Genomic DNA, 25,011 nt, shown 5'->3' with positions numbered 1-25,011 from the left:
ACTCTGCAAATGTGAGCCGCAGCAGTTTGGCGAGGTAGCCGTGTCATGCACTGCTCACGCATGCAGTGTGTCTGGGGCGTTACTGAACTAAATATGTGCTAAATGCATTGTCTGAACCCCATGTTACGAAAGTTAGAATAGACTCAGCACCCTATAACACAAAGCCAGAAGTTCAACCACCTGATCAGCCCACAGACCATGTTAGAAGTGAACATTTTTGTCTGTTCAGACGTGAGTTCACACAAGACTGCTAATATCAAGTACAAATATATCATACATACTTTATTTTAGAATGATTGTCATTATCATGACAGTTTATTATGACTTCGTGATCGATTTTTAGATCAGATCATCCAGTTTGCATGTATCTGCCATGTCAATAAGGAAGAGGCTGTGTGGGTTTCATACCAAGGAGTGTTTGCATATTGATGTCATGTAGTGGAATGTAAGGGGAATAAAAACCTTTACTCTTAGGAAGAGCAACTGAGGAGGAATTCCTCTACCTGGATGGCCAGACATTCAATAGATGTTTACACAGAAGAGACCAACGGTATAGACAATCGGGATGACGACATATATGAAGAATGTGGATCAGGGAGGAAGTCGAGCGGCTTCCAGGTGTCACCAAACAGATAAGACCTGGACCACACAACCTTTTTTCCACCATGGAGACTAACACACAAACACACAAGAGACAAAGCTGAAGCAAACCGTTCACATGGTTAGCAGAAATGAAATACAAAAAAAGAGAGAGAAGAGGAGAGGCTGAATTTCCTGGTGGATGAAGATCGTGATCCAAACATCTGGAATGAGGCACAGATGAAGCTCATCACGGTATTCTCATTAACAGGATGAACATGGACCGTAAGAATGAGGCCAGAGAGATTCAGTGGGACTGAACAGGTACGCGGGCTGAAGAAATGAAAAAATAAGCAACTAACTGAGGTGAAAAGATGAGTTTTAAGTTTGGATTTTAAGACTTCACGGAGTCAGACTGTCAGATGTCTGCATAGTCACGTCATTTTACAACACTGTATTTGACAGCTGAGAGGCTGCACCCATAAATCAATCCTGGTCCGCTCATAAAGTCCCAGTCCTAGGCCCACATTCCCCTGCAGCAGCACCATGTGTCTCCGGTATGACAAACCTGAAACTCCTCGACTTCTACCATGGTTTATTTCGGATTCTGTGTATTGATAAAGTGTCATGGTTCATGGAAAAGAGCTTGAACCTTGTATGTACAGTATGTAGCAGCTCCACCCACGGGCCTCCGTGCACTTTGAGGCCTCACTGAGTGACACTGATATCTGTCAAAGGATCCCTCGGAGGGAGGCTACTGTGTAGAGATCTCCTCTCAGTGCAGAGTCATAGCGCCCTCCTGTGGAAGGGAGGGTAATCCTGACCCCTCCATCACCACCATCATCGTATCTGCTAGCAGGTTGGATTTCCCAAACTCCCTCCCTGTTGAGAGGATAGTCTCTGCAAACAAATGCAAAATAATGTGAGACTAGTTTTCTTATTTGTCTCCTGTCACTGCCAACAAACAGTTTAAATGAGGCAATCCTGTGATGGAAAGGAAGTGAGTGAATGTGGGAGAGAGAAGGGAGGGAGGGGACAGGAGGAGAGCGAGGGTGAGATGGGGTTGGGGGGGCTCTGAGCACCAAGCTGTTGTATTAATCTGCAAATTTTCTCAGATGACGCAGACTGTGACTTCACCTCCCGTCCCCTCTCCCTCTTCATCTCCACATCCCTCCTCTCTTCCGAGCCTCTCCCGATGCCTCGCTCTTGTCGGATGGGAGACAGCGACACACAGCAGGTAAGCTCGGTCCCCTCCTGGATGTCAGCACGCTCCCATTCATTCACAGCTGACTCGTGGCGTGTTGACAGCATGGCTTTGATTTGTTTGGTGTCGGTTTGGTTGTTTGGGGATCAGTCATTTGTGATTATTGCCTTGGAGACATGTTTGTTTGCAGCCGTTTTGAATGAGTGTTTAGTTAGTGTTGCTGATTTTGTCAAGTTGTTTTTTAGTTTTTAAATCTGCTGTTTGAGCATGTGGGGACCTGTGTTATCTTATCAGTTATCAGCATTGTTTCGGCACGCTGTCTACTTTAAGGAGTTTCCAAAGCGTCTGTTGGCCAAATGAGAGGATGGATTTGCAGTGCGGAGGGAGTTAGCTGTGTGAAATTCAGTCCTGCTGGAGAGAGAGAGGCACGATGGGAGAAATTGCGCTGGCAGATCAAAAAGGAAAGAAGCGGAGAAAAGAAAGGGAGGCAAGAGAAAGAGAAAATGTATAAATAGCAGAGCTTTGCCAGGGTGAAGAGAGCAGATGTGATAGACAGTCTGTGCTTAAGGAGTTCAAACAACAGATTAATACACTCAGATTATCGTCCAAGAGAGAGAGAGAGACAAGAGAGGATGGAGGGAGGAGGGCGTGTGCCTGACATGTGGACACACACAGATGCAGAGTAAATCACACACATACAAGCTCAAGTGTTTTCTCTCACTCACACTCTGTCGTGTCCACCCAATCTCAAATACTGATAATCACACACACACACACACACACACACACACACACACACACACACACACACACACACACACAAACACACACTCCCAAATGTTTTCCCTGACTGTTTCTGGCTGTGTCTTCCTCTCTATTTCTTGCCAGACATCTTTTAGTGCTTAAACATTTTAGTCAGTTTATCGATTAGTTCATTTATGAAGTAAAAGTGCCCGAAATTTGACTTATAGCTTGTCACATGTGATGATTTTTTTTTACTTTTACCTCTTTCATATCGTTGTAAATTGAATATCTTTGGGTTTTGGACTTTAGGGCTCAACCACTGACACAAATCTTTCCCGCAAAGGTCTCTGGCTGCATCTTCCTCTCCATTTCTATTCAGATATTTAGTGCTAAATTGAAAGTTGATTAATTAATTTGAATCCCTTCCTGGCACAACACAATAATGCAACCTATTATTTCCCATGGCTTTTACTGCGCCACGACAGCTCTTTGCTGCATCGAGCACACAGCTTGGATTCAACTAGCTTGAACTTGGGCATGAAGTTCATCTGTTGGAAGAAAATGTGGGCATTATAAATGGCAAAGATTCTCATTCATCTAGGTCGTGGTGCTATATATCGTAGGTAACTGGACTTGCTTGAGTTTCTTGAAGACGTTTCACCTCTCATTCGGGAAGCTTCCTCAGTACAGAACTGAGTCTCTCGGATGAGAGGTGAAACGTCCTCAAGAAACCCAAGCAAGTCCAGTTGCTTATGATATATAGCACTTAGAGTTGGCATTGTACATTTCTGCAAACTAATATTTGTCTGTGACTTAATATATGAGCTGACTTTGTCATCAGGAGGTGGAGAGGATGGTGTCCTAGCCTGTCATCTTAGCAAGACAGCTGCCAAGCTGCAGACCGCTGTATGAAACCAACAAACAACAATACTAGTTGTGTTTTAGCGAGTCTTTTCTGTTTCCATCAGCTTTTAAGGCTCCAGTCGTGGGTATTTTGTAGCGATTGCCTGTGTTTTCCCATCAGCTTTTTAGGTGCCAATTGTGGGTGTTTTGCAGCGACCTGTTTGTTGGGTAGTGGCACGAAAAGTAATTGTTTTTCACCAAGACATTGCTGCTTCTCCAGTGCCCTCAATATGGGTGTTTTTTTTTAAGCCAAAACATGGTCTTTTCCTATAACCAAGTGGTTTCTGTTCCCTAAACCTTACCACACGTCCACCACAGGGTTGTTGAAATGTAGTGTCCATGTATCTGCTTCATAATAACATGCAAATGTAACATATCTTTGGTTTGCAGAAACGCTCAATGCCAACATTTTTTTCTGGTAACTGGCCAATAGAAACGAGGCAGCGAGCCAGGCACAGAACTCAAAGTGGAGGAAAAAATAATATTGTGTGTCTGAATTAACTGAACTGAACAACACAAGTTTTCTCTTGTATTCATACCTCGGGAGGGGAGCCCTGTCTTGGAAACATGTTTCCAGCTAAGCGGGCATATTAGGTGTGTTTTAACAGGGAACTTGTAGGTAGGCAGAGTTTGTTGCCAACATGATAAACACAGCATAGGTTTGTTATATGGTTGACAAAGTGCTCCTTGTTGATAGCTCTAAAGTTTCCTCTCTGACATAAGGAGGTATCATTTTCTCAAAATATTATTTGCTGACAACAACAAAATGGCGTAGATAGAAGTTTTGAAAAGTCTGCCTATTTTGCACTGTGCTCTGCGACTTTCTTGAGCATCTAGTCAGATTTGAGCTGAACTCAGCAGCAAGTGCAGCTCAAAATGTGTTGTGTCTCAAAGTGCCCATAGTTAAACAACATAAAATTAACCAAAAAGGTCCTGATAATTAATTGTTTAAGTCATTTATCTGCTTCTCAAATGTCAGGGTTTTCTTTTTGACATTATTATATCATTTTAAAATGAATCTCTTTGGGTTTTGAACTGTTGATCAGACAAAATAGGATCTTGTATAGAATATGATAAATATCAAAAATAGTAAACGTTTTATTAATCATGAAAATAGGGCTCTGCAATATTTTGATATATCGACACCCAAGGACAGACGCCTCAGAAACATGAAACACTTGCTAGTCAAACTAATAAAATCAGTATTCCAAGAACAAACAGGAAACCATTATAGTTACACTACAAGTTATGTGATCTGTTTTTTACTGTTTTTAGTCAAAAGTCAGAAGGAAATACCTCATAAGGCATTAAAACATGCCAAGTGAGGACACATATTGACTCATGTTGTCGCGTCCAACCACTAATGGACTGAGTGGAGTCCTCATCTGATTGAGTCTGACCTTCACAGAGAGGGTTAATACGCATCACAGACCGTCCTGCTGCAGAGATCTGTTAAAGCCATGCATTAGACACGTGTTTGATGGAAGCTGTGCATATGTCGAAGGAATTAGGTGTGTGTGTGTGTGTGTGTGTGTGTGTGTGTGTGTGAGAGAGAGAGAGAGAGAGAGAGAGAGAGAGAGAGAGAGAGCGTACCATTATTGATGATAATTACATAGAATATGTGTGTCTGTAAGAAGAGATTATTCATGTGTAATAGTGATATGAAGGGTTGGAATCCAACCAATTCAACTTGTATCAGTATTAGTACTGTTAGCTGTTTGCATGCTGTATACTCTAGCCAAACCCACAACCAATCAAAGTAGCACCTTCCTGCAACACAAGGTTTGGCATTTGACAGCATTTAGATAGAATCTGAAATTCCAATTATTAAATCTGAATCTTTCAAATGCCTTATCAAACAGTGCTTTAGCTGTTATCACTTTTTAAGAACTTTGTAGAAGAATTTACTTGAAATGCAATATTTAAACAACTATGCCAATTTTGCTGAACAACTATTAAAGATATAGTGGAGTATTGGCTTTCTGAGCAGAGAATGAAGTCATGCTCCCTCTTTGTGTGTTGAAGTCTGAGCTTCTGTTTGTTGTTGTTCGCGTGTGCATGTTACAGCATGTGAGTCCTTTCACTTCCACTATGCGCCAACGCTCTGCACTGCGCTTTGTAGTTGTAGTCACCACTGATAATGCAATCCTGATCTGTGGTGGGTAGTCATTGTCATTGTGTCTTTACACACACACGCACACAGTCACCTCCATGTTGACAGCCATGCGCAGACAATCCTATCTCACACTCTGCATCATCGATATGCATGCAGTTTATAAAATAACTTCTGACACACTTAAAGTACCCAAACTCAGCTTCGGTTATAGGTTCCATGTTTCCTCTTTAGCTTAAGGATTACCTAATTGCTTGTTGCAAGAGAGCAGATTTGCCAAAAGATTTTTTTGTCTCCAAGGAAGATTTTACCGACGTGGAACCTGATCTGTAAGGAACTTGTTAGAGGAACCCAACCCTATTCACACCACACAGTGAAGTGGAGACAGCAGCATGTTGGTAAATAATCATGGCAAAGGTTAAAAGTAAAAGACTATTTCATGCATGCTGAAATTGTAATAAGACACACTTCCAGAAGAGAAAATGTAAAACATTTTTTGTGAATTGTTCATTTCTAAAATAGAATTCGAATTTCCAAAGTTTGTGTCTATCAGTGCGTACCTCAGTTCATATTGGTGCAGAATGGGAAACTGCATTAATTTCACCATATTGCATTCTGATACGGTTTTTGTCAAGAGAACCACATACCTAAATTCTCATGGATTAACGCCTAAAGCTATATGTATGTTTGACATGTGGGTGTGCTGTAATGCAACGTTGTACTGCTGTAGTGACCGTCCTCATCTCCCTCTGCTGAACAAGGAGAGGATGGAGGGGTGGGGGGGTGGGGGGATTATATCTCGATCCCTTTGCAAAGCTCACACCAAACAATCAACCATTGGAAATAATCCTCTGAGACACACAGACATCCATCCACACACAGTTACAAGCAAGTACACACACACACACACACACACACACACACACACACACACACACACGGATACCTTTTAAACAATACATTTCAATCCACTGTGTTTACAGAATGCACATGTGTGCACGCACACACACGCATCATATCATATATAGTAACCTCGATGAAATCAATAAAGTCAAGATTTGTATGCCATTTAGATGTTTAAGTTCTACTAATGCCATGCTCTCTAATAGTGGCTAAGCTGCATTTTTTAATGTGAAAAAACAATAATTTTCATCAATAAATCGCTTACTCTGTAAAATGAAAAAAGTGAAAAATGTTCAACAAAACTCCCACGAGCCCAATGACTTCTTTGAAATGTCTTGTTTTGTTCAACCAAACATCCAAAACCCAACGATATTCAGTTTACGATGATATATACGACAAAGACGAGCAGTTAATCATCTGACATGAAAAGCTGGAAACAGAGGATGTTTGGCATGCTTTCCCTTTTTTTCCTTCAAAATGACTGAAACTGTCATTAAAAATAATTGCATGCCGTTGTTTAAAAGTAGATATATTATCCTGATGCATGACATAAGTAAGGACTAGATCAAACACTGAAGGAAACAACAGACCAAATATATATATATTAATTGTTGTAGCTATATATAGACAAAGCAACAGAGTACATACAGTCATTCAAACCTCATTCATGTTCTTATGTTGATTTCCAGCATTCCTGCTTTTGAAACTTGCTGTAATGTCTACGTTGAGATCAGAGGCAGGCAGACAGATTTAGAGGGAGGGGAGGAGGTATAACTTTATGTATAGCCAACGTGCATCTGTTTGATCCCTTGACTCAACATCAGCGATTGGCTGGTGACCCTGCTGGATCATTAATGTGGATTTAAGTAGACTGGAGTTAACACTGACAAGCCGGAGACAGCCGGACTGAAGCGAGTGCTGAGGTAGTTACCGTGTGCTGCTCTGATGGTATGTGCACCTTCGTCTTCAACAGCCTGGGCTCATTTTCAGTAATCAAAGCCTGCCCCTTCGGGAGATTTATTCATTCTGTCATTGGAGGCCCGTTGTACTGGAAACCATGACGATTAAGAAGATGTGTCGTAAGTACATGACTGTATGTGGAGACTGATTGTGATGGTTATCACGCACTGCATAGGTCACCATCTCACATCTGATGGATCATGAGAGTATTTACATTGAAGACCCTGATGTTTATCCAGTCTGCTTCACTTAGACAGTCACTGTGAGAGACTCTCTGTCTGTATCTGGCCCATGAGGGCATGTAAACAGCCATCACCACCAAACCAGCAGGAGTTACTTCCTCGTGTCTTTGCTCTTAGCTCGACTCACTTTGAAGTCTCTTCATCGCTCATCACCAACAGCTGTCTCTTAAAGACTAGGCTTCCCTTCAAAGGGGAATGCCTCCTGGTCTACAGCCTACCTGGCAGAGTTGTAATACCTGTGTCATGTTGCTACGAAATCCAGGATTTACTGTAAACTGCCTGACCAAAGAGACTGAACCCGCTGACTTGAATTGCTGTGTTTTATTAGGGATGCTAAGCTGTAATGTGATGTAACAGGCGTGTCTACGGCCAGTCATTTCTCTCCTGGCTGTTTCCTTGATACTCTGATCAGCGTCTGTTTCCTGTGTTCCTATAAAATGTACTTTGTTAAGTACTTTTCAGGACAAGACATTAAAAACTTAGGAGTCAAATTCAACTCTACAAGGCTGTAAATAGTTTCTGTTTTCTCAGTCAAACAGAACCACCAGGACAGCCCAGTAAGAGCTGGTTCCTAGAAGCCAGCTAAGTTTCATCTCGAGGTTGCTCTGACATTTCCTGGAGCAGGAAAATAATCTGTCTGTTGGGGAAGGAAGACAGATTTGCAGAGCAGCTTCAGGTCCTTGAGTATGTCCTTGCAGCTTATACTCAGCGCCGCCCTCCTTGCAAGACACATGCTGTTGCTTCATTACTTCAGGGCCTCCATTTGACCTGCTCAGGAAGCGAAGCTTTAATATCCAGCTTTCACTGCCACAGAGGATGACAATCATCCTTATTCTTACTTTCTTTTTGTATTCAAGGGAAAAACTAAAAGGTTTGTCCAAAACAAAGCAAACCAGCCTTTGTCACAGTTTGACGACCTCTTAATTTTTGTTGAGTCAGGACATCATTTACCCAACAAGGTTATAGAACCTTATAAACCTATAGAAAAAAGGTCTAATCCCTTCAGTGATTTAAAAAAAACAACAAACCTGGAAATCTGATGATTAAGGCAAACTCTTGCGACCTTGCCCATGAGTTCATTGTTCAATAAAAAGGCTGGGAGGATGAGTTCCCCACCCCACCCCACCCCCTATTAGGCAGCTATAAAACTGAAGCGTATGTGATTGACCAAACAATGTTCATACTAAGAATGACATAAGGATTGAAAAGAGGATTTGTGAAGACTACAACAGTGGAACAAGTGGAACACCCTCCCCCCTCCTCTCCTCCGTACTCTGTTGACCGAGGATTATATCTTTGCAATTGAAACTTAGCAGGACATTCTCCGCCCCCAAAATATACAATTTCAGATCACACTGGCAATCCGACTTTATGCCTGGACTGGCGACTCTTGCAGGGACTAGAAAAGGGGCAGAGATATGGCCAGAGAGTGGAGGTGAAAGCGTGAGAGCAAACCAACTAGTAGGTAACATTTTTTTGTGCTCCCTCTTGTTAACTGTACTTCAGTCTGCAACTGTATCCCTACTGCTGCGGAAAAATGCCATAGGCTTAGCTGATGGATTATAATCATGTCTGATTGCAATTGTCTCACTGAGTCAGACTGTTTGTAAATGTGACATTCATACTTCTGACAAGGATTTGGCATGGGTGTGCTGCTCTCAAGATGTGTTTATATAGGATTAATGTTGAGAGATGGTGGTCTCTGTTGAGTAGAAATGTGTAGTGTTATTGGACAGTAGACTCATTCTTTCTGGTTGAGTCTTTCTTTGGTGTTGGAGGTGATGACTCTGCCCTGGAGGAAAATTTGATAGCTTCATAATAATCCTGTGTTGACTCACAGGAGCTAAAATAGACTTTGACGGATCATAATTAACAGTTGTCAGGTATTCATTTGAAAGCTGTGAAGTTTCTTTAGGGGGACTGTTTGAAATAATAGATGTGAACTTCCATAAGTACAATAGTGTTGATGTTACATATGTTTTTTTCTTCATGCAGCTGCATTCTTTCTGATTACTCATACTGCTGAAATACATATGGACGGACATCATACTTGAATTTTATCATTGCTTGATTATCCTTTTAAGGAATGCTAGTGCTGTAGCTTTAAGCATGGCAGTGCTAGTTGGTCGGTCCACCACTTTGGTCCAGACCAAAATGTCTCACCTTTTACTGGATGTATTGTCGTGACCTTTTTTTCAAAACATTTATGATCCCCAGAGGAGAAATCTTAATGACTCTGGTGATCCTCTGACTTTTCATCCAGCACAACGCAATCCCATCCCAACTCTTTATATTTTGACGCTTTGGAAGACATCCCCAGCGTCACTATAATTACACCCTGGGAAGCCTTTTGCATAGCATCTTGACGCAGAAGGGTTTTTTGATTAGATTTAGGCATCAAGATGGATTTGTTTGATTAGGAAAAGACTGTGCTTGACGTTTGTCATGTGACGTCAGTTGTTCTGACCATCTAATGACATAGATGGGTTTACCTTGGAGTTGGTTGAAAGTCCAGTTTGTCTCATGCAGATGCTAAAGGGTGTATTGTGCAGCCGTATCAGACAAAGAGGGCCACTGACCAGGCTGGCGTTTTTTGATGGCTTGGGAATGAGACCAGGCTGTCTTGTGCTATGATGTTGGTATTTGGGGTTTTTAGTGAAATGTCTCAACAACTATTGGATTGGATTGCTGTGAAATTGGAACAGTTATTCATGTTGCCCAGAGGATGTCCTAAGGTCAAATTTTTCGCATATTTAGTGAAATATCTCAACATCTACAAATTAGGTGTGTAAAATATACAGATTTTTCCCACACGATGAATTCTCATTTGTAGTTCTGGCTGAAATGCCGGAGCAACTAATGGATGAATGAAAATTTGGTGCATGGCCTTAATATATAGTACAAACCCCTCAGCATGAATTGTAATAACTTTGGTTATCCTCTGACTTTTCTGTAGCGCCACTTTGAGTTTATGAGTAGTTTATAAAGCAAACGTTATATTACACGATTTTTATTGGTCAATTATGGCTAATGTAGTTTGTTTTTGGAGAAAGCTCTGATCATATATGCTCAGCAGAAGCAATAAAATCATTTTTAAATTAATATTTTATGTCAAATTATGGATTTATTTTTTTAAGTGGCAGTGTAATAAGTGGGATAATGTACAGTGGGTAGGTCATTATTGCGAAATACCCTCCCCCCCAACAATCTGCTCGCTGTACGTTATCGTCAAAACTAAGAACACATTAGACATACCTTAGCATTTAATTTAAGGCACTTGCTGGCTCCAAGCACACCGTTCCCACAGCTTCTAGCAAGGCTGTAGACTATTGTTCTTTCCTGAACTCTTCCATTATGGACTACCTCAATAAGTAACTTCCACTCAGACCTGTCAGTCACAGATGGTTAGACAACCAGGGGCCACATCTCACGGCTCCTGACTGACTCATTCTTTACCGCACTCATCAGCTTTATCTCTTCTTTTATCTGCAACTGTGTCGTATTTAGATTCTGGCAGTTTCCATTTACAGGATGATTACAGATTACATCTCTTGAGTTGTTTCTTCATGTCCTGTTTAGCCATTGCCTGCTGTGTTTGGGTTGCCTGCACTCATTACTTCCCTTAGGGACCCAAACCAAATACTCAGAAGACATTCCTGTTGTGAGAGTAAATGAGTAGCAGGTAGCCCTGGTTATTCTTAACTTCCCTCTAAGAACAAGAATCAGCCAGCCGGGAGGGCCTCAATTTGAATCCTCATGAGCCATTGGAGAAGAATGATCTGTTAAGATAGTCTATAAACAGTACACAGTTTTCACATCTGATGAATCAGTTAAAGAGCCAAGGGTGCATCATTAACCAACACTGAGCACTGTGCAGGCCAGCGTGTGCTGAATGATGCTGTATTTTCCCAGCAGTAAACCCATGTCTCCCACTGTCTCCACAGGCAGGATGACAAACCAGTCAACAGCAAACCAGTCCAACACAAACAAGAAGGAGAAAGAAGAAAGCCAGCGAGATGACAACACAGAAGTTGGGTATAAAGATGCAGGCCACTGCAGCCGCAACACCCACAACCTGCTGCTTGGACTCACTGTTATGGGTATGCATGGGCCAAGAAAACTGTAAATAAATACATATTTTTATAGTTTCCTTGGTGGCATGGAAACTGTCTATCTTTTATTATATTATTCTGTGTTAAACCCTTTAAAAAGCCATCAGTTTTCTTGCACAGTGTTCAGATGCCCTTCACAAGTATTTATACCTTTAAAATGGGATTTCTTTAAAAAACTTAAAAAAAGAAAAACAAAAACAGAAATCGGCCAAAAAAACCCAAAATTATTAAAAGGTGACAAGAAAATGACCTAAAAGTTATCTTAAAAAATACAAAATTATCAAATGACTAGAGAAAAATAGCAAGTAAAACTGTATTCATAATTATTATAATTATATATTTGAAATTAGATTAGTGAAAAAATATCATTATTATCTAGATGTATTATTTTTATTTTATTTTAGCACTTTTTTGAGGTCATTTTATGTTTTTCTTTTCTTTTCTTTTCTTTTCTTTTCTTTTCTTTTATTTTCTTTCCCTTTGCTTTTGCACTAATCCTTTTGTACCTTTTTACAATATTCTTGCTCATTGCCTGTTTTTGAAAGAAATCAAGCCAATAGAGTTAAACTCCAAAGCATCTCCATCAGCTTGTGAAAGCTGAAATGCAGTTGTTAAAAACGTAATAAAAGTTAGGAAACATTTGAAAAAAAAAACAAGCCTAATTTCAGCTTTTGGTTCACATGATTTAACGTTCCAAATGTAATTAAATTTTAGGTCAGTTTTATTGTTCCAAACAGCCATTTGTGCAACAGCAAATGACACATGCACAAGATATACAGACTCAACATTTTCCCATGAGACAACTTTGGCTTGGTGTTGTCTACAGTCCGCCTCTGTAAATACTTTGGTATGTTTCTACATAGTTGTGTTCTTTGTCCAAAAAAAGCTCCTGCAATGTCGAGATGTGTTTTTTTAGTCGGTCATTTGTCACCCAGAATTAAACCCCAATTTCAACCCGTTTACATTTCAGTAGACGGTTCTCATTAGTCAGCGGTCTCAAAAATGTGAGAGCCCTTTTTGAGGGAAAAAGAAGTAGGCCAGTGAGTCCAAATAAAAACCTAGAAAGACCAAGAGGGTCTATCAACATGTGGTTTCTGAAGGCCAGTGCAAGGTCAGAGTTTCAGATATTTCTCACATTTGGATGATAATTTGGATCCATTTTCCAGTTAACCAAGTACACACTGTTGGAATTGTTTTAATTTTAAAACAACTATTTGATCATTTTAATTATTGAGTTATTTTTGTCCAAATACATCAATTTCAACTAATTATGTGACAGAATTATTATGGTATTTGTTATATTATACTTATGCACTTTTCCCAGGTCATTTCCTTAAGGTTTTTTTTTCTTTTTCCGATATTTGTCTTTCTTTTTCCATGTTTTTTAAACATATTTTTACTGATTTTTAGGTAATTTTCTTGTACTTTTTTTTTTACACATTTTTTGCTAATTTCTTATTTTGTTGTTCATTGCCTTCTCCCCCGTGTATGCACTTTACCCAGGTAATTTCTGTGTTTTTCTTTTTTTTTCACAGATTTTTAGGTAATTTTCTTGTAATTTTTTTTTATTTACTCATTTCGTGCTAATTTGGGGGGTCAGTTCTTTTGTTGCTCGTTGCCCTCTTCCCATGTTTTTGAGGGAAATCACGCAAATTTGCTCAGGTTTCAAAGGTTCAAACTTTAAATTAACAGTATTTGCCTTCTCTCCTCTCCTCTCCTCTCCTCAGGTGTTGTCATGGGAGCGGTGTTTGGGATGCTGCTGCGGTACATGATGGTGAAGGATAACGCCGCTCTCACTATGGTTTCCTTCCCTGGAGAAATCCTCATGAGGATGCTAAAGATGCTCATCCTGCCTCTCATCATCTCCAGCCTCATCACAGGTGTGCCACTAAACACACATCCAAACACAGACACTCGCTGGTTGGACTTTTTCTTTTAGAGTGTAAATATGTTTACAAATATTAGACATTCATGGTCCCCAGAGGATGAATCCTGATGACCTTTCATAGCACCAATAACCAGTCAAGTGTTCCATCTTTTTATGAAGAAATACCTTTAAAACGTTTAACTTTCAGCCTGTTCTTTAAGAATAGTGCCACAATTGCATGTGAAGTGCTAACATACTGTAAATATGTTTTACTATCTTTCTTAACATTTGTGTTTTACCACACTAACTGTACATGAGATCAAACTGAGACACTAAATGTCAGCATGTTAGCATGTTAGAAGTTAGTACATTCAAAAATTATCAGTTTATTTAGAACATTGCTTCTTCATTTAGACAGTAATTTAGTGTTTTTCCCACAGTTGTGGTTAAAAGATACCTCTAAAATGAAATGTTTCTGTCAGTTTCAGATGTGCTTTGAGGAAATGCTAACATGCTGTAATGACATTCCGCTAACCTGCTAAACATTACAAATGTTGCAGATATCAGCAGGTTAACTGTTCGCTAGTTAAAAGTTCTGTATGTGACATTCAGAGCATTAATGTAGCAGAACAACACTATTTGCCATCTAAAGATATAGTGCAATAATGGTGTGAATGACCGAGATCATGCTCCTGTTGTGTGTGTTGTAATCCGAGCTTCTCTGTTCTTTGTCTTGGTAGACGTTGTGGCCACATGTGCATGTTAGTGCACATGAGTCCCTGTGTAACCCACTGGCTAGCTAATCGGCGCCGCTCTGCACTATGCCCATGTGGTGGTTATCTATGATAACATAAGCTTATCACCCCTACTTCGGTTCCCCCCACATTAACACTGTTAGCTCTGTCAGCACTGTTGTTGTTGTTAGCACTGTTAGCTGCTAGCCACCAGCTCAGCTGCCTCCATGTTGAGAGCCATGTGCAGACAATCCCAGCTCAATCACTGAATCATAGATATGCTCTAAATGTCACAAACTGCTCCTTTAACATGCTGAAGAGAGCTAATCAAGAACATTTTGTGACACCATTAACATTTTTTTTAGATACATGGTTCTCACAGGACAGCCATGTTACAATATGATGATTATGGAATATGATTCATTGCTGTACATTAAACTACCCAACAGAATATAAAGGAGTGCAATAAGCAAACTTAAACATCTACAGCAGTAAAATGCAGCAGTAATATTTGATCCAAAAGCACCATTTAAATTAGAAAAACACTGATAGGAACATTTTACTGCACTATAACCTTTACTTTTGATAATCCTTACACATTACTACTTAAGTAGGGTTTCAATGCAGGTATTACTCTTACAGAGTATTCTAACAGAGTTTACTTAAGTTAGTTATCTGAATACTTCTACAGCCACTGGTTTGGCGAACACGGTGAGCCCAAACACTGATGCTCATCTGTCTCTTTCAGGGCTGGCTGGTCTAGACGCTCGCTCCAGTGGCAGGATGGGAAGTAGGGCCATGGTATACTACATGTCCACCACTGTTATCGCTGCCATCCTCGGGGTCATCCTGGTATTGGGGATCCATCCGGGCAACCCCAAACTGAGGGGAGGTTCGGGCACGAGCTCAGCCCCGAAGAACCAGGAAGTCAGCAGTCTGGACGCCTTCCTCGACCTGCTCAGAAACCTCTTCCCTGAGAACCTGGTGCAGGCCTGCTTCCAACAGGTAGGCTCTGCCTCTGAAATGTGTCTGTTGTGCATGAAATGTTACAGATGTGGGTCAAAGGTCAGAAAGGACAAGTTTTGTTGCCAACGCTGGTCTTAGAATTAAGTTAGTTATCTGTCAGTCATTGCTTTCTACTTCCAGCAACGTTAGTTCTTGGTGTACCAGGTTATAAATACTGTGATAAAATATGCATCATTCAGTCTTAAAGTAATGCTAATTAAATACACTGAAAAATGTCTTATTAGACAGGCATTCAACTTTTATTTTAAGTTTCCAGTAATGCTAAATCCATAACATGACACAATAAGTATCATCCATTATTTTTAGTCAAAACACAACGCTCAGAATTTGAGTGCATGCTGCCAACTGATGGAGTCTATCTGGATGTTGAAATAGCTCTTTGTGCGCCCTCCTACCCTTGATGGTGTTGCAGTCAGATATGTCCCAACGGCTTTGCTGACCCGTGTCCTGAAATATGCCAGAAGAAGGCAAGAAGATGCAGAGCAGCAGGATGAATGTTATATTCTATTTGCTTTTGTAGGATATATACAGATTAAGCTCCTTTGTAATCACTAACAAATTCATTTGTAACTGTAATTTAATTACAGATTTTTTTCTCACTGACTATAATGGATAACATTTATTTTGTATTTATTTATGTAACACAATAACATCCAAGTAGTTACTCCCCAACACTCTGATAGGAAATGAAGAAATCTAAATACTGCTACATGGACTTTTTTTTCTGCAATCTTTGCTGTTTTCTTGTGAAATATCATAGACTGTTTTATTTCCTCAGCTGTCAACACAGTCATGAAAAGAAACACTCTGTTTAGAGAAAATCCCTCTTCTATCCAACTGTTCACATCTCAAAGGTATTCAACTTGTGATGGAGAGTTGCAAGTGGTAATTCACATGCAGATGAATTGGAAACCACTGATCTAAAGCCCCATAACAGCTGCTAAATGTACCTCGAGGTGAGGTTGGCTTTATTAATCAAATTTTAATATTTTAAAGTTGCAGTAAATATTGGAAAAACCTCTTTGTGTGTTGTGACCTCGCTCACCAGGTATTACTGCGTTATCATTAAAGGCATAAAAGCCTAAAAACTAAATTTAAAAAAGACCCCTTTTTGTTGTGAACCCGAAAAGGTCAAAGTGTACCAGATATTAACTGTGGGGTCTGACAGAATACAAAGAGCTGTTAATGGCTGGTTATTCTCTGGGGAATCTGGTTGTCCTTCAAACTCCGTCCACAATGTTTTCTACACGTGTGAGTGAAAGCCTGATTTGACTCAAAGGGTTTGAAGTACAAAAAGACCAAAAGGTTAAGGCTGCCCTCTGGCCATGTACTGTCCCAGAAGTATAACGTTTGAAGTGTAACTATTTATGGTTAAAGAATGATGGTTACAGTTTGTAAACAGCATCTTTTGTTGCTGTGTCCGTAATTTTGGTAGCCTCCTCTTGGATGCGTGCTGTTTACGGTCTAGCACCTGGTTGCTGTCTTTTTATAAAGCCCCAAACTCAGCTGCACGTTGTTCTGAACATCCCAAACACAGCAAAATAAGAAGAAAATGCAGTCAGAGGGCAGAGTCTCTGCAGAAATATACACTACCGCTCACTTCTGAAGGATCGTAAGCGATGACTGAGAGGGACTACTTACGTTTGAGTCTATACATTGTTTTTTTGTTGGGATTTTTTGGTTATTTTATTAAAAAAAGATAACATTTTACTTAAGTTTTAATTTTACTTAAAAAACACAAGAGAATATTTTCCATTTAACAACATTGCAATTTCATTGTTTTTTTTTAAACTTGTTTAGACAAAAGAAACCAAATTAAATAAAATATCACTTTTTGGCTCAGTTAGGAACTTTTTTGGGCCATTTTATATGGACAAACTTCTAACCAATTCATTAAATAATTTCTAGATTATTGAATAACTAAGTTAATCAGTGCTTGAAGTCTGTGTTGAGTGAAACGGATATTTGAAAAAAAGGGACATAAAAGTGAGATATCAGAAATGGTCCACTTTGTTTTGAATCCCAACTGAAAAAATAAGATCATAATTTCCCTCTGAAAACTGAAGTTACAGTAATGGCCAGTTGGCTGATGTTGGACAGGATTTGTCATTTGTGATAAGGGGCTATATAAATAAAACTATCTTGACACAACTGTTTATCCAAACAGATCATTTTTAAATGATGATCCAGGTCTCAATCCTGATGCAACTTCTGTTCAAATCCTGTTTTTTCCCCTCTTCTCTGCGCTCTGCGTGTGTGTCTGAATGATTAGAAGTAGTTGTCTGTGTTGCACTGGGTGAGGGTCAGCCCTTCTGCTACTGCTAATCTCTTTACATCTGTAATGCTACATCCTTATTTACCACAGTAAGGCATCTGCTGGTGAGCAGGGAGCACTGCTGAGCACCAGCTTATAGACTCTTTCTTATTGTCCCTGCGGTATTCTCTGTTTTTTCCCTCTTTTTCTTTATCCTCCAAATCTCTCTCTTTTCTGTCTTCATCTCTGTTTTACTGCTTCTTTTGTTTGTACTCATCGGGGATTCATTGAAGTCATAAAAGACATAATTGCTTTTGCAGGAAGGAGTTGTCCTTCCCCTTTCAATCTTCTTGTCTCTTTTCTTCCCCTTTGTTGTCTTTATGTGAGAATCTCTTGTTCCCTGTTTTTCCTTTTCTTTAAACAAAAACCCGAGTGTGTTGTGCTGCAGCTGCCAAGCTTTTGTTTGCTCACACACAACATGAGTTACAAAATCAGGGCTTTGCTGTGTGAATAGGGTTCAAGTCAGTTCGATTACAGCCTGAACCCCTGATTAATGTGAATGTGGTTCTTCCCCTACCTCCAGGTTCAGACGGTGCTGAAAAAGGTGCCGGTTGCAGCAACAAACCAGACTGAGCCCGTCTTAGTGAACAGGAAGAAACTGGAGTACAAATGGGGCATGAATGTCCTCGGTGAGTCGGTGACAGAGCTGATATTATTTTCCTCTTTGAAAGGTTTGGGGCTCATTGCATTTAAAAGGTAGCTGTGGTGATTTTCAATGTGGGGCCTTGTTTTCTTGTGTTTTTGTGTCTAAGTGACTAATGGGAACCACAAGTTCTAATATTGGTCCAGTGTTGAGTGAGAGCGCTGCAGCCGATAATTGAAAAACAGGCTGCAATGTAACCACTTGAGGCTTGTTCACATCTTCACTGTTCATCCATTGAAACTGCCTGTTTGTGCCACTGACGAGCTTAGATGGGTATTCTAAGTACTTTTTAAAGAGGGGGATCCTGTTGTACACAGTAATTCAAAGTCAACAGAAACAAAGAAAAACTCACAAAAACCATCTTGGTTTGTCTTTCGAACCATCACTCTGGTTTGGTTGAATTAAACCCTAATTCATCCACTTAGATGTGAAAGTATGCTTTCTCTGTACATGCTAAAAAATTAATCTTTGTTTTAAATGGAGTCTGGTGGGTTTGGCAACGGCAACATTTGAGTTGTTGCTAGTTAAACATAAAAGGATAATCATTTTTTTTTAACACATTTTAATTGAATTTTCTCACAATGGAAAAAAATGCCATTATGTGAACAGATGTTAGCTAGAGTCAAAGACACAGGCAAAAACTTTAAGAGGTCATGGGACTTTTTTGCTCACAGTGTTGCTGGGACACTGATGATCCCATGGTTTGGCTATAATTGTTAAATATTTATTTCAGATGTTATTAATATGTACGTTTGCCACAGGCCTTTGGATTTTGTTTAACTGAAGGTGATAAAACTGTTTTTCATTTATTCAAATAAATAAAAACCTTACCCGCAAAAAAGGAGAAAACACAGAATTCTTATTTTCCAACATTCAATAAAATACAGTAATAATTCCACAAGAACAGTCTCTCATATATTTCCCATGTAACTCCTGAAAGCAGACCAGCAGTTATCAAACAGATGGTTTTCCTTTAAGATTGAACATAATCTTTCTCTGATGCCATGCACCACAAGATTTCTTAAAGCCACATAGAGACAAGGGGAGGATCGGCACTTTTCCACAATAAAACAATGCATTTATGACCAGCAATCGTGGTCAGTTTGATGAGTCGCACCTTGTTTCTTTTATCAGGAGGGATGTCAGCTGTGTCGCCTAGTAAGGCTAGCTAAGGTGAACAAGGGATCTCAAAACCAATAATCCCTTTACAATGTCAAATATTTCTTTCCGGAACATGTTGTCTGTAAGGTTTCCTCTCTCTGTTTCACCTCGAGGACAAACATATTACATTTATTCATTTATCTTTCTTGAGTAAAATAGTTGTGGATAATGTTAAACTGCCCAAATTTTATGGCAGCTGTTATATGAGAAGGATCTTACTCTTTAACAGAGAGGTCCATCAGTGCAGATGTTCATTTCATAATGTTTTCAGAAACTCAAAATAACAATCTGAGATGGTAGGTGGCAAAAACAAGCACTTTTAGTGGATGTAAAGTGATGATACAAACATGCCCTCAGTGTTTGCATTGCAGCAGCTGCCAGATGCAGCAGTCTCACTAATACTGGACCAGTTTCCAAAAATGTTGTTTCCTGTGATCGCAAGGGCAAAAAAAAAACATAGAAAAATAGAGTAAAGGTTGAAAAATACCAAATGTACCCTTTATTTTAATTAGAAAAACGCTGCTAGGAACATTTCACTGGACTTTAACCTTTACTTTTGATAATCCTTACACATTTTTACTTACAGTAAGTAGGGTTTTAATGCAGGTATTGTTCTTGCAGAGTATTCAAACAGAGTTTACTTAAGTTAGTTATCTGAATACTTCTACAGCCACTGGTTTGGCGAACACAGTGAGCCCAAACACTGATGCTTGCTGCTTTGCATTTTGATCTGTGGTCCTTTCCTCCAGTTTGCGCTGACATGCAGCTTTGTGTCTTCCTCCAGGCTTGATCGGCTTCTTCATCACCTTTGGGATATGCATGGGCCGGATGGGCGAGCGAGGGAAGATCATGTGCGAGTTCTTCAACATCCTCAACGAGATTATAATGACGATGGTGTCCATGATCATGTGGTTAGTGTCTTGTTTTCCCTCCTGTGTTTGTTTTTGTGTGTGCCCATCTGCAGTCATGCACAACATGTGTCTCTGGTTTTGTTCGGCCTGCACTGCTTTGACATTCTGGAAAAACCACACACGAGGTCAGTGACAGTGATGGATAAGGCGAAGATTGCGTACATGAGGCGTATTGTGGGAAAGGGTAACAGTGCTGGACATCCAAGACTGAGGAGGAGAGAAAGGAAAAAGGTTGTCAGTGAAGGACACAGACAGATGGAAAGAGAGAGGGTTTCCCTGGCACATGCTGGAGTCCGTGGTATGCTGGGGAGTAGCAGGAGCCGGGGCCCGGAACAATGTTGTGGGCTCCCAGGGGAGCCGGGTGGAAGATCTCCAAAATGTAATGGATCCACCGACGGCAGAGGAGCCACTTGGCAGCAGAGCAGAAAGCAGATGCGGGTGGGAGGGACAGCAGGACGTAGAAAGATGCATGTGAGAGCATGTCTTTGGAGAGCAGTGCACGCCTTGAGGCTTCGCAGGACCCCGGCTAGTCGCACAGAGAAAGAGTGTAGTGGCACTCAGAGTGGGGACGGGGAGGGGGGGGCAGGGGAGGCGGTTGGAAGAGAAACAGCAGGATGCTTGTGCTGCAGCTCTCCTAGGCCATCTACATGCGCAGCTGGACACCAAAGGAATCATGTCCTTGTTCGTATCACTCACACAGTATAAACAGATTACTCACGGGCCGATGGAGCTCGCCAAACACAGAGTCCAGTGTATACAAAAACACGTATCATACAAGGAACACATCCATCAAATCATATACACGGCATACTCCACCAAACAACTGTCACTGAATGCCAGGCTCGGGGTTCAGCACGCAGCTGACCTGGGAGAGAGCGGGCCGCTGTCGTGATGGGACCTGCTTTGACTCGGACCAGGAAAGGCGCTTAAAGGGGAACACCGCTTTAATTCATCCGCCCCACAGCGGCCTGTATTCACGAAGAGGAACAACTGCGCTCCAAAGCTGGAAACCAGAGATCCAAGAATGTGTCATGTCCTCCCGAAGTGAAAAGTGCTCCTTTGACAGTGAATGAAGATGGATGAGGTGATAAATGCATCCATGTGCCGGGTCATTTGCTTTCAAGAGCTGGAATTAACGATTATTGGCATCATCGTTTAATGTTGTTGTTCTACAAAAAGCCATAAAATGGTGAAAACATGCTCTGTTTCCTGAGGTGACATCTTCAAATATCTTAAAAATATTGGGCTTTTTTCTCGCCCCAAAAAATGAAGTAAAATAAAATAACTCAAGGTTTTCATAAGAGTTGCTGATTAATTTTCTGGAAGATGAAAAAAATCACATTATCTATTAAAAGTTTCAACTCTAATCCTTTCATCTCTAAACTCAGCTTTAATACAAATATAAATAATAATGTTGCCTTTAAGCATTAAAGATGAAAATTATGAGATGCGACCTTAACTTTTATTTTCAGGTTTGAGCATGAAAGTCAACCATTTAGGACTGAAGGTTTGATTTATTTACATAATATACGTTAGAGCTTCAACAATTTGTCAATTAATTGATCATCGATCTATTTTAATAATCGATTCATTTAAAAAATATATATCTAATGGTTCCAGTTTCTTTATTGTGAACATTTGCGGCTTTTTATCATCTTATATTATAAAATACTGACTATATTTTAAAGTGAATATTGGTTTGATGTTCTTTTTTTAAATGTTTTTTAGACCAAACAATCAGTTTGTGAATCAAGAGGAAAAAAGTGTACATTAATTGATTATGAAAGTAAGCACTTTTTTTTGCATCCTGAAAATACCTTTTTTCCTTAACAAATATTTTTTTTGGAAATAAATAAGGTTATTTATATACCACATAAATAGGCTACATCACATCAGCAGCATCAAAGTTTTTTGCATACAAGAAATCTTTACAAATCACAGAAAACACAAACAAACTGAGCAGTAAGCGATTTAAAGGAATAGTTTGCCTCAAAAGCAAAAATAGATAAATTTTGGTCTTACCTGTAGTGCTATTTATTGATCTACACTGTTTTGGTGTGAGTTGCAGAGTGTTGGAGATATTGGCCATAGAGATGTCTTCCTTCTCTCCAGTAAAATGGAACTAGATAAAGCGACAAAAAATACTTCATGACACGGTTACTTAGTCAGTGTGAGCAGTTTCATGTAGGAACTATTTTCCTATTATCAAACTACACCCACCAACAGCATCACTGCTTAAAAGGAAGCATGCATTTGGTTCCATTATTTTGGAGAGAAGGCAGACTTCTCTATGGCTGATATCACTCAGCAAATCACACCACAACAATCTTGATTGATAAATAGCACTACAAACTGTCCGTTTTAAGTATAAAACCATAAGTAAAATGTAAAGTTGTCATTAGTAATAATTCCAGCTTTGACGTGTCTTCTTAACTCTGTGCTCAGGTACTCTCCTGTTGGCATCGCCTCCCTGATCGCGGGGAAGATAGCGGCCATTGGGGACTTGGAGGTGGTAGCCAGGCAGCTTGGCATGTACATGGTGACCGTCATGGTGGGCCTGGTGATCCATGGCGGCTTGATTCTACCTGCTATATTCTTCGCTATCACCAGAAAAAGCCCTTTCACTTTCTACTCTGGGATCTTCCAGGCTTGGATCACAGCTCTGGGCACTGCTAGCAGGTAGGACCGCCTGCAGTAAATGTCTGTGTGTGTGTGTGTGTGTGTGTGTGTGCGTGTGTGTGTGTGTGTGTGTGTGTGTATGTGTGTGTGTGTGTGTGTGTGTAAATTCTGTTTGGGCATGTGTTAACACATGTGGGTCACATGTTTCTTTTTACAACATCTATTCCTCGAGCAGCTGCTGTAGTTACTATGATTGATCGGCATGGCCTGCTGCTTGCTTTCAGTTATTTGGGTTAAATCTGAGCGGCTAAAGGCAAAAATTTTGTATTTCCGCGGACAAATTAGGACAGCAGAGCCAAATGTGTGTAAGCGCAGGCTATCATAGTCGAGTCCATGTCAGACAGATTCTGTGTTGTAAATGTCTAAGCCTCGGGATTAGTCGTCACTGGCCCCGATGTATCCTGCCCGGCTCGGCTTGGCTCGGCCCGCCCGGGAGTCTGCATTGCGCTGAAACCAACTGTCATTTTGGCACATTACTGAGGCTTTAGTGAATATGGGTAATCCTATCAACATTTTCTCTAATTATATTATGACCCGAGCTTAGCAGGGCCAGGAATCAAATTCCTTTAATTCACATGTTGGAGGATTGCAACAGTGGCCTGCGCCAGCTGTTACGAGGAGGCTGTCGGCCGACTCAAATTTCCACTTTTTTTTGTCTCTACGCTGACTTCACCCCCTCACCTCCCTCCTCACCTCTTCACTTCTGTCTTTCACCACCTGTCTACCTATTTTATGTCCTTCAGCAGACACTTTGCTCCTCTTCTTTGTACATTGTGCACCTTTTTTCTAACTCAACACCTTGTGTGGCCTCTTTCTCTCAGCGCAGGGACATTACCCGTCACCTTTCGCTGCCTGGAGGAAAATCTGAAGATTGATAAGCGTGTGACTCGCTTCGTGCTGCCTATAGGAGCCACCATAAACATGGACGGCACTGCACTGTATGAGGCCGTGGCAGCCATCTTTATTGCCCAGATGAATGACATCAGTCTGGACAGCGGACAGATCATCACTGTCAGGTAAGAGACATGGAGGATGTTTCACTGTTTGCGTCTTTTTTTCGACTGAGAAACATTTTTGGTGACATTTTGTACTGCATAGTTTCATTAAAAAAAAAACAGTGGTTCCCAACCTCTGGGCTGCAGATCAGTACCGACATTTGCTACTGACACTTCTACAGAGGAGATAAATAAGCCTTAAATAACTTCATGAAAAACACAAAAATGAGTGTCTTATATGGCTTTTCCACAAACAGTTCACTTAGTTCCTTAAACATTCCTAAAAGCATTTTTCGCTGCAGTTTCTCCCTCCCTTGAAAAATCCACAATCTATGAGTAATGCAATTGGAACTAAATTTTCCTACTTCACTGAAAAGTCTGCTCCCAACTACAGATTTTTGAACAAAAGAGGACTTCAAAGGCTAATTTCAGTGTTTTTTAACCTGCACCTTCTACTCCACATTTTTGCATCTGAGTTAAACACCAATGTTTCAAACTGGTCCAGTTTTCAGCAACAGGGCTGCAGACAGCAGCATTGAAACAGGCTACAATTCAAAGTTAATAGACGACTGTTTGCACTGACAATTTATGTCTACATAAAGTGTTTGTTTTTGGTACTGAGAGGCACAGATTATTATTTCAAGTGTGTGACAACATTATGGAAAGGACCCTACAGAGATGGACATTTTGTTAAAGAGTAAGATCTTCTTTGTTTAACTAGTCACAATCCCAAAACTGCTATTGCCAAACCCACAAGATGAATAAACATTGATTTAAGTGTGTATGGAGCCAACATATTTTACCTCATTAACTGGGCAAATAGGGGTTTATTTTGTTGGAATTTGTTGGAACTGAAAAGATGAACCAAGACAGCTTTTGTGACTTTTATTTTGTTTCTCTCAACTTCGAATGAAGTGTGTT

At 40.3% G+C, this 25,011-nt stretch overlaps 1 protein-coding gene across 3 annotated transcripts in view; it reads left to right on the top strand.

The window, feature by feature from the left end:
* The first annotated feature begins 1,664 nt into the window (after positions 1 to 1,664).
* The window catches only part of slc1a9 (solute carrier family 1 member 9), a 30,733-nt gene continuing 7,386 nt past the window's right edge, over positions 1,665 to 25,011 (top strand). Inside the window, exons 1-8 of one of the 3 annotated variants that reach the window (XM_042504702.2) lie at positions 1,665 to 1,816; positions 11,593 to 11,748; positions 13,488 to 13,640; positions 15,110 to 15,366; positions 18,225 to 18,330; positions 20,290 to 20,416; positions 22,862 to 23,095; positions 23,917 to 24,111. In XM_042504702.2, the coding sequence (XP_042360636.2) occupies positions 11,598 to 11,748; positions 13,488 to 13,640; positions 15,110 to 15,366; positions 18,225 to 18,330; positions 20,290 to 20,416; positions 22,862 to 23,095; positions 23,917 to 24,111 (1,223 nt within the window). In that variant the 5' untranslated portion in view covers positions 1,665 to 1,816; positions 11,593 to 11,597. Of the gene's footprint in view, positions 1,817 to 8,837; positions 9,114 to 11,592; positions 11,749 to 13,487; positions 13,641 to 15,109; positions 15,367 to 18,224; positions 18,331 to 20,289; positions 20,417 to 22,861; positions 23,096 to 23,916; positions 24,112 to 25,011 lie in introns of those variants that run through there. The other 2 variants (XM_042504701.2, XM_042504700.2) reach the window with 2 other exon arrangements.

The sequence above is a fragment of the Plectropomus leopardus genome, chromosome 18, assembly GCF_026936395.1.
Source record: "Plectropomus leopardus strain MGB_pleo_1.0 chromosome 18, ASM2693639v1, whole genome shotgun sequence".
Lineage (NCBI taxonomy): Eukaryota > Metazoa > Chordata > Actinopteri > Perciformes > Serranidae > Plectropomus > Plectropomus leopardus.
The sequence above is the reverse complement of the archived record's forward strand: the minus strand, read 5'-3'. Positions and strand labels throughout refer to the sequence as shown.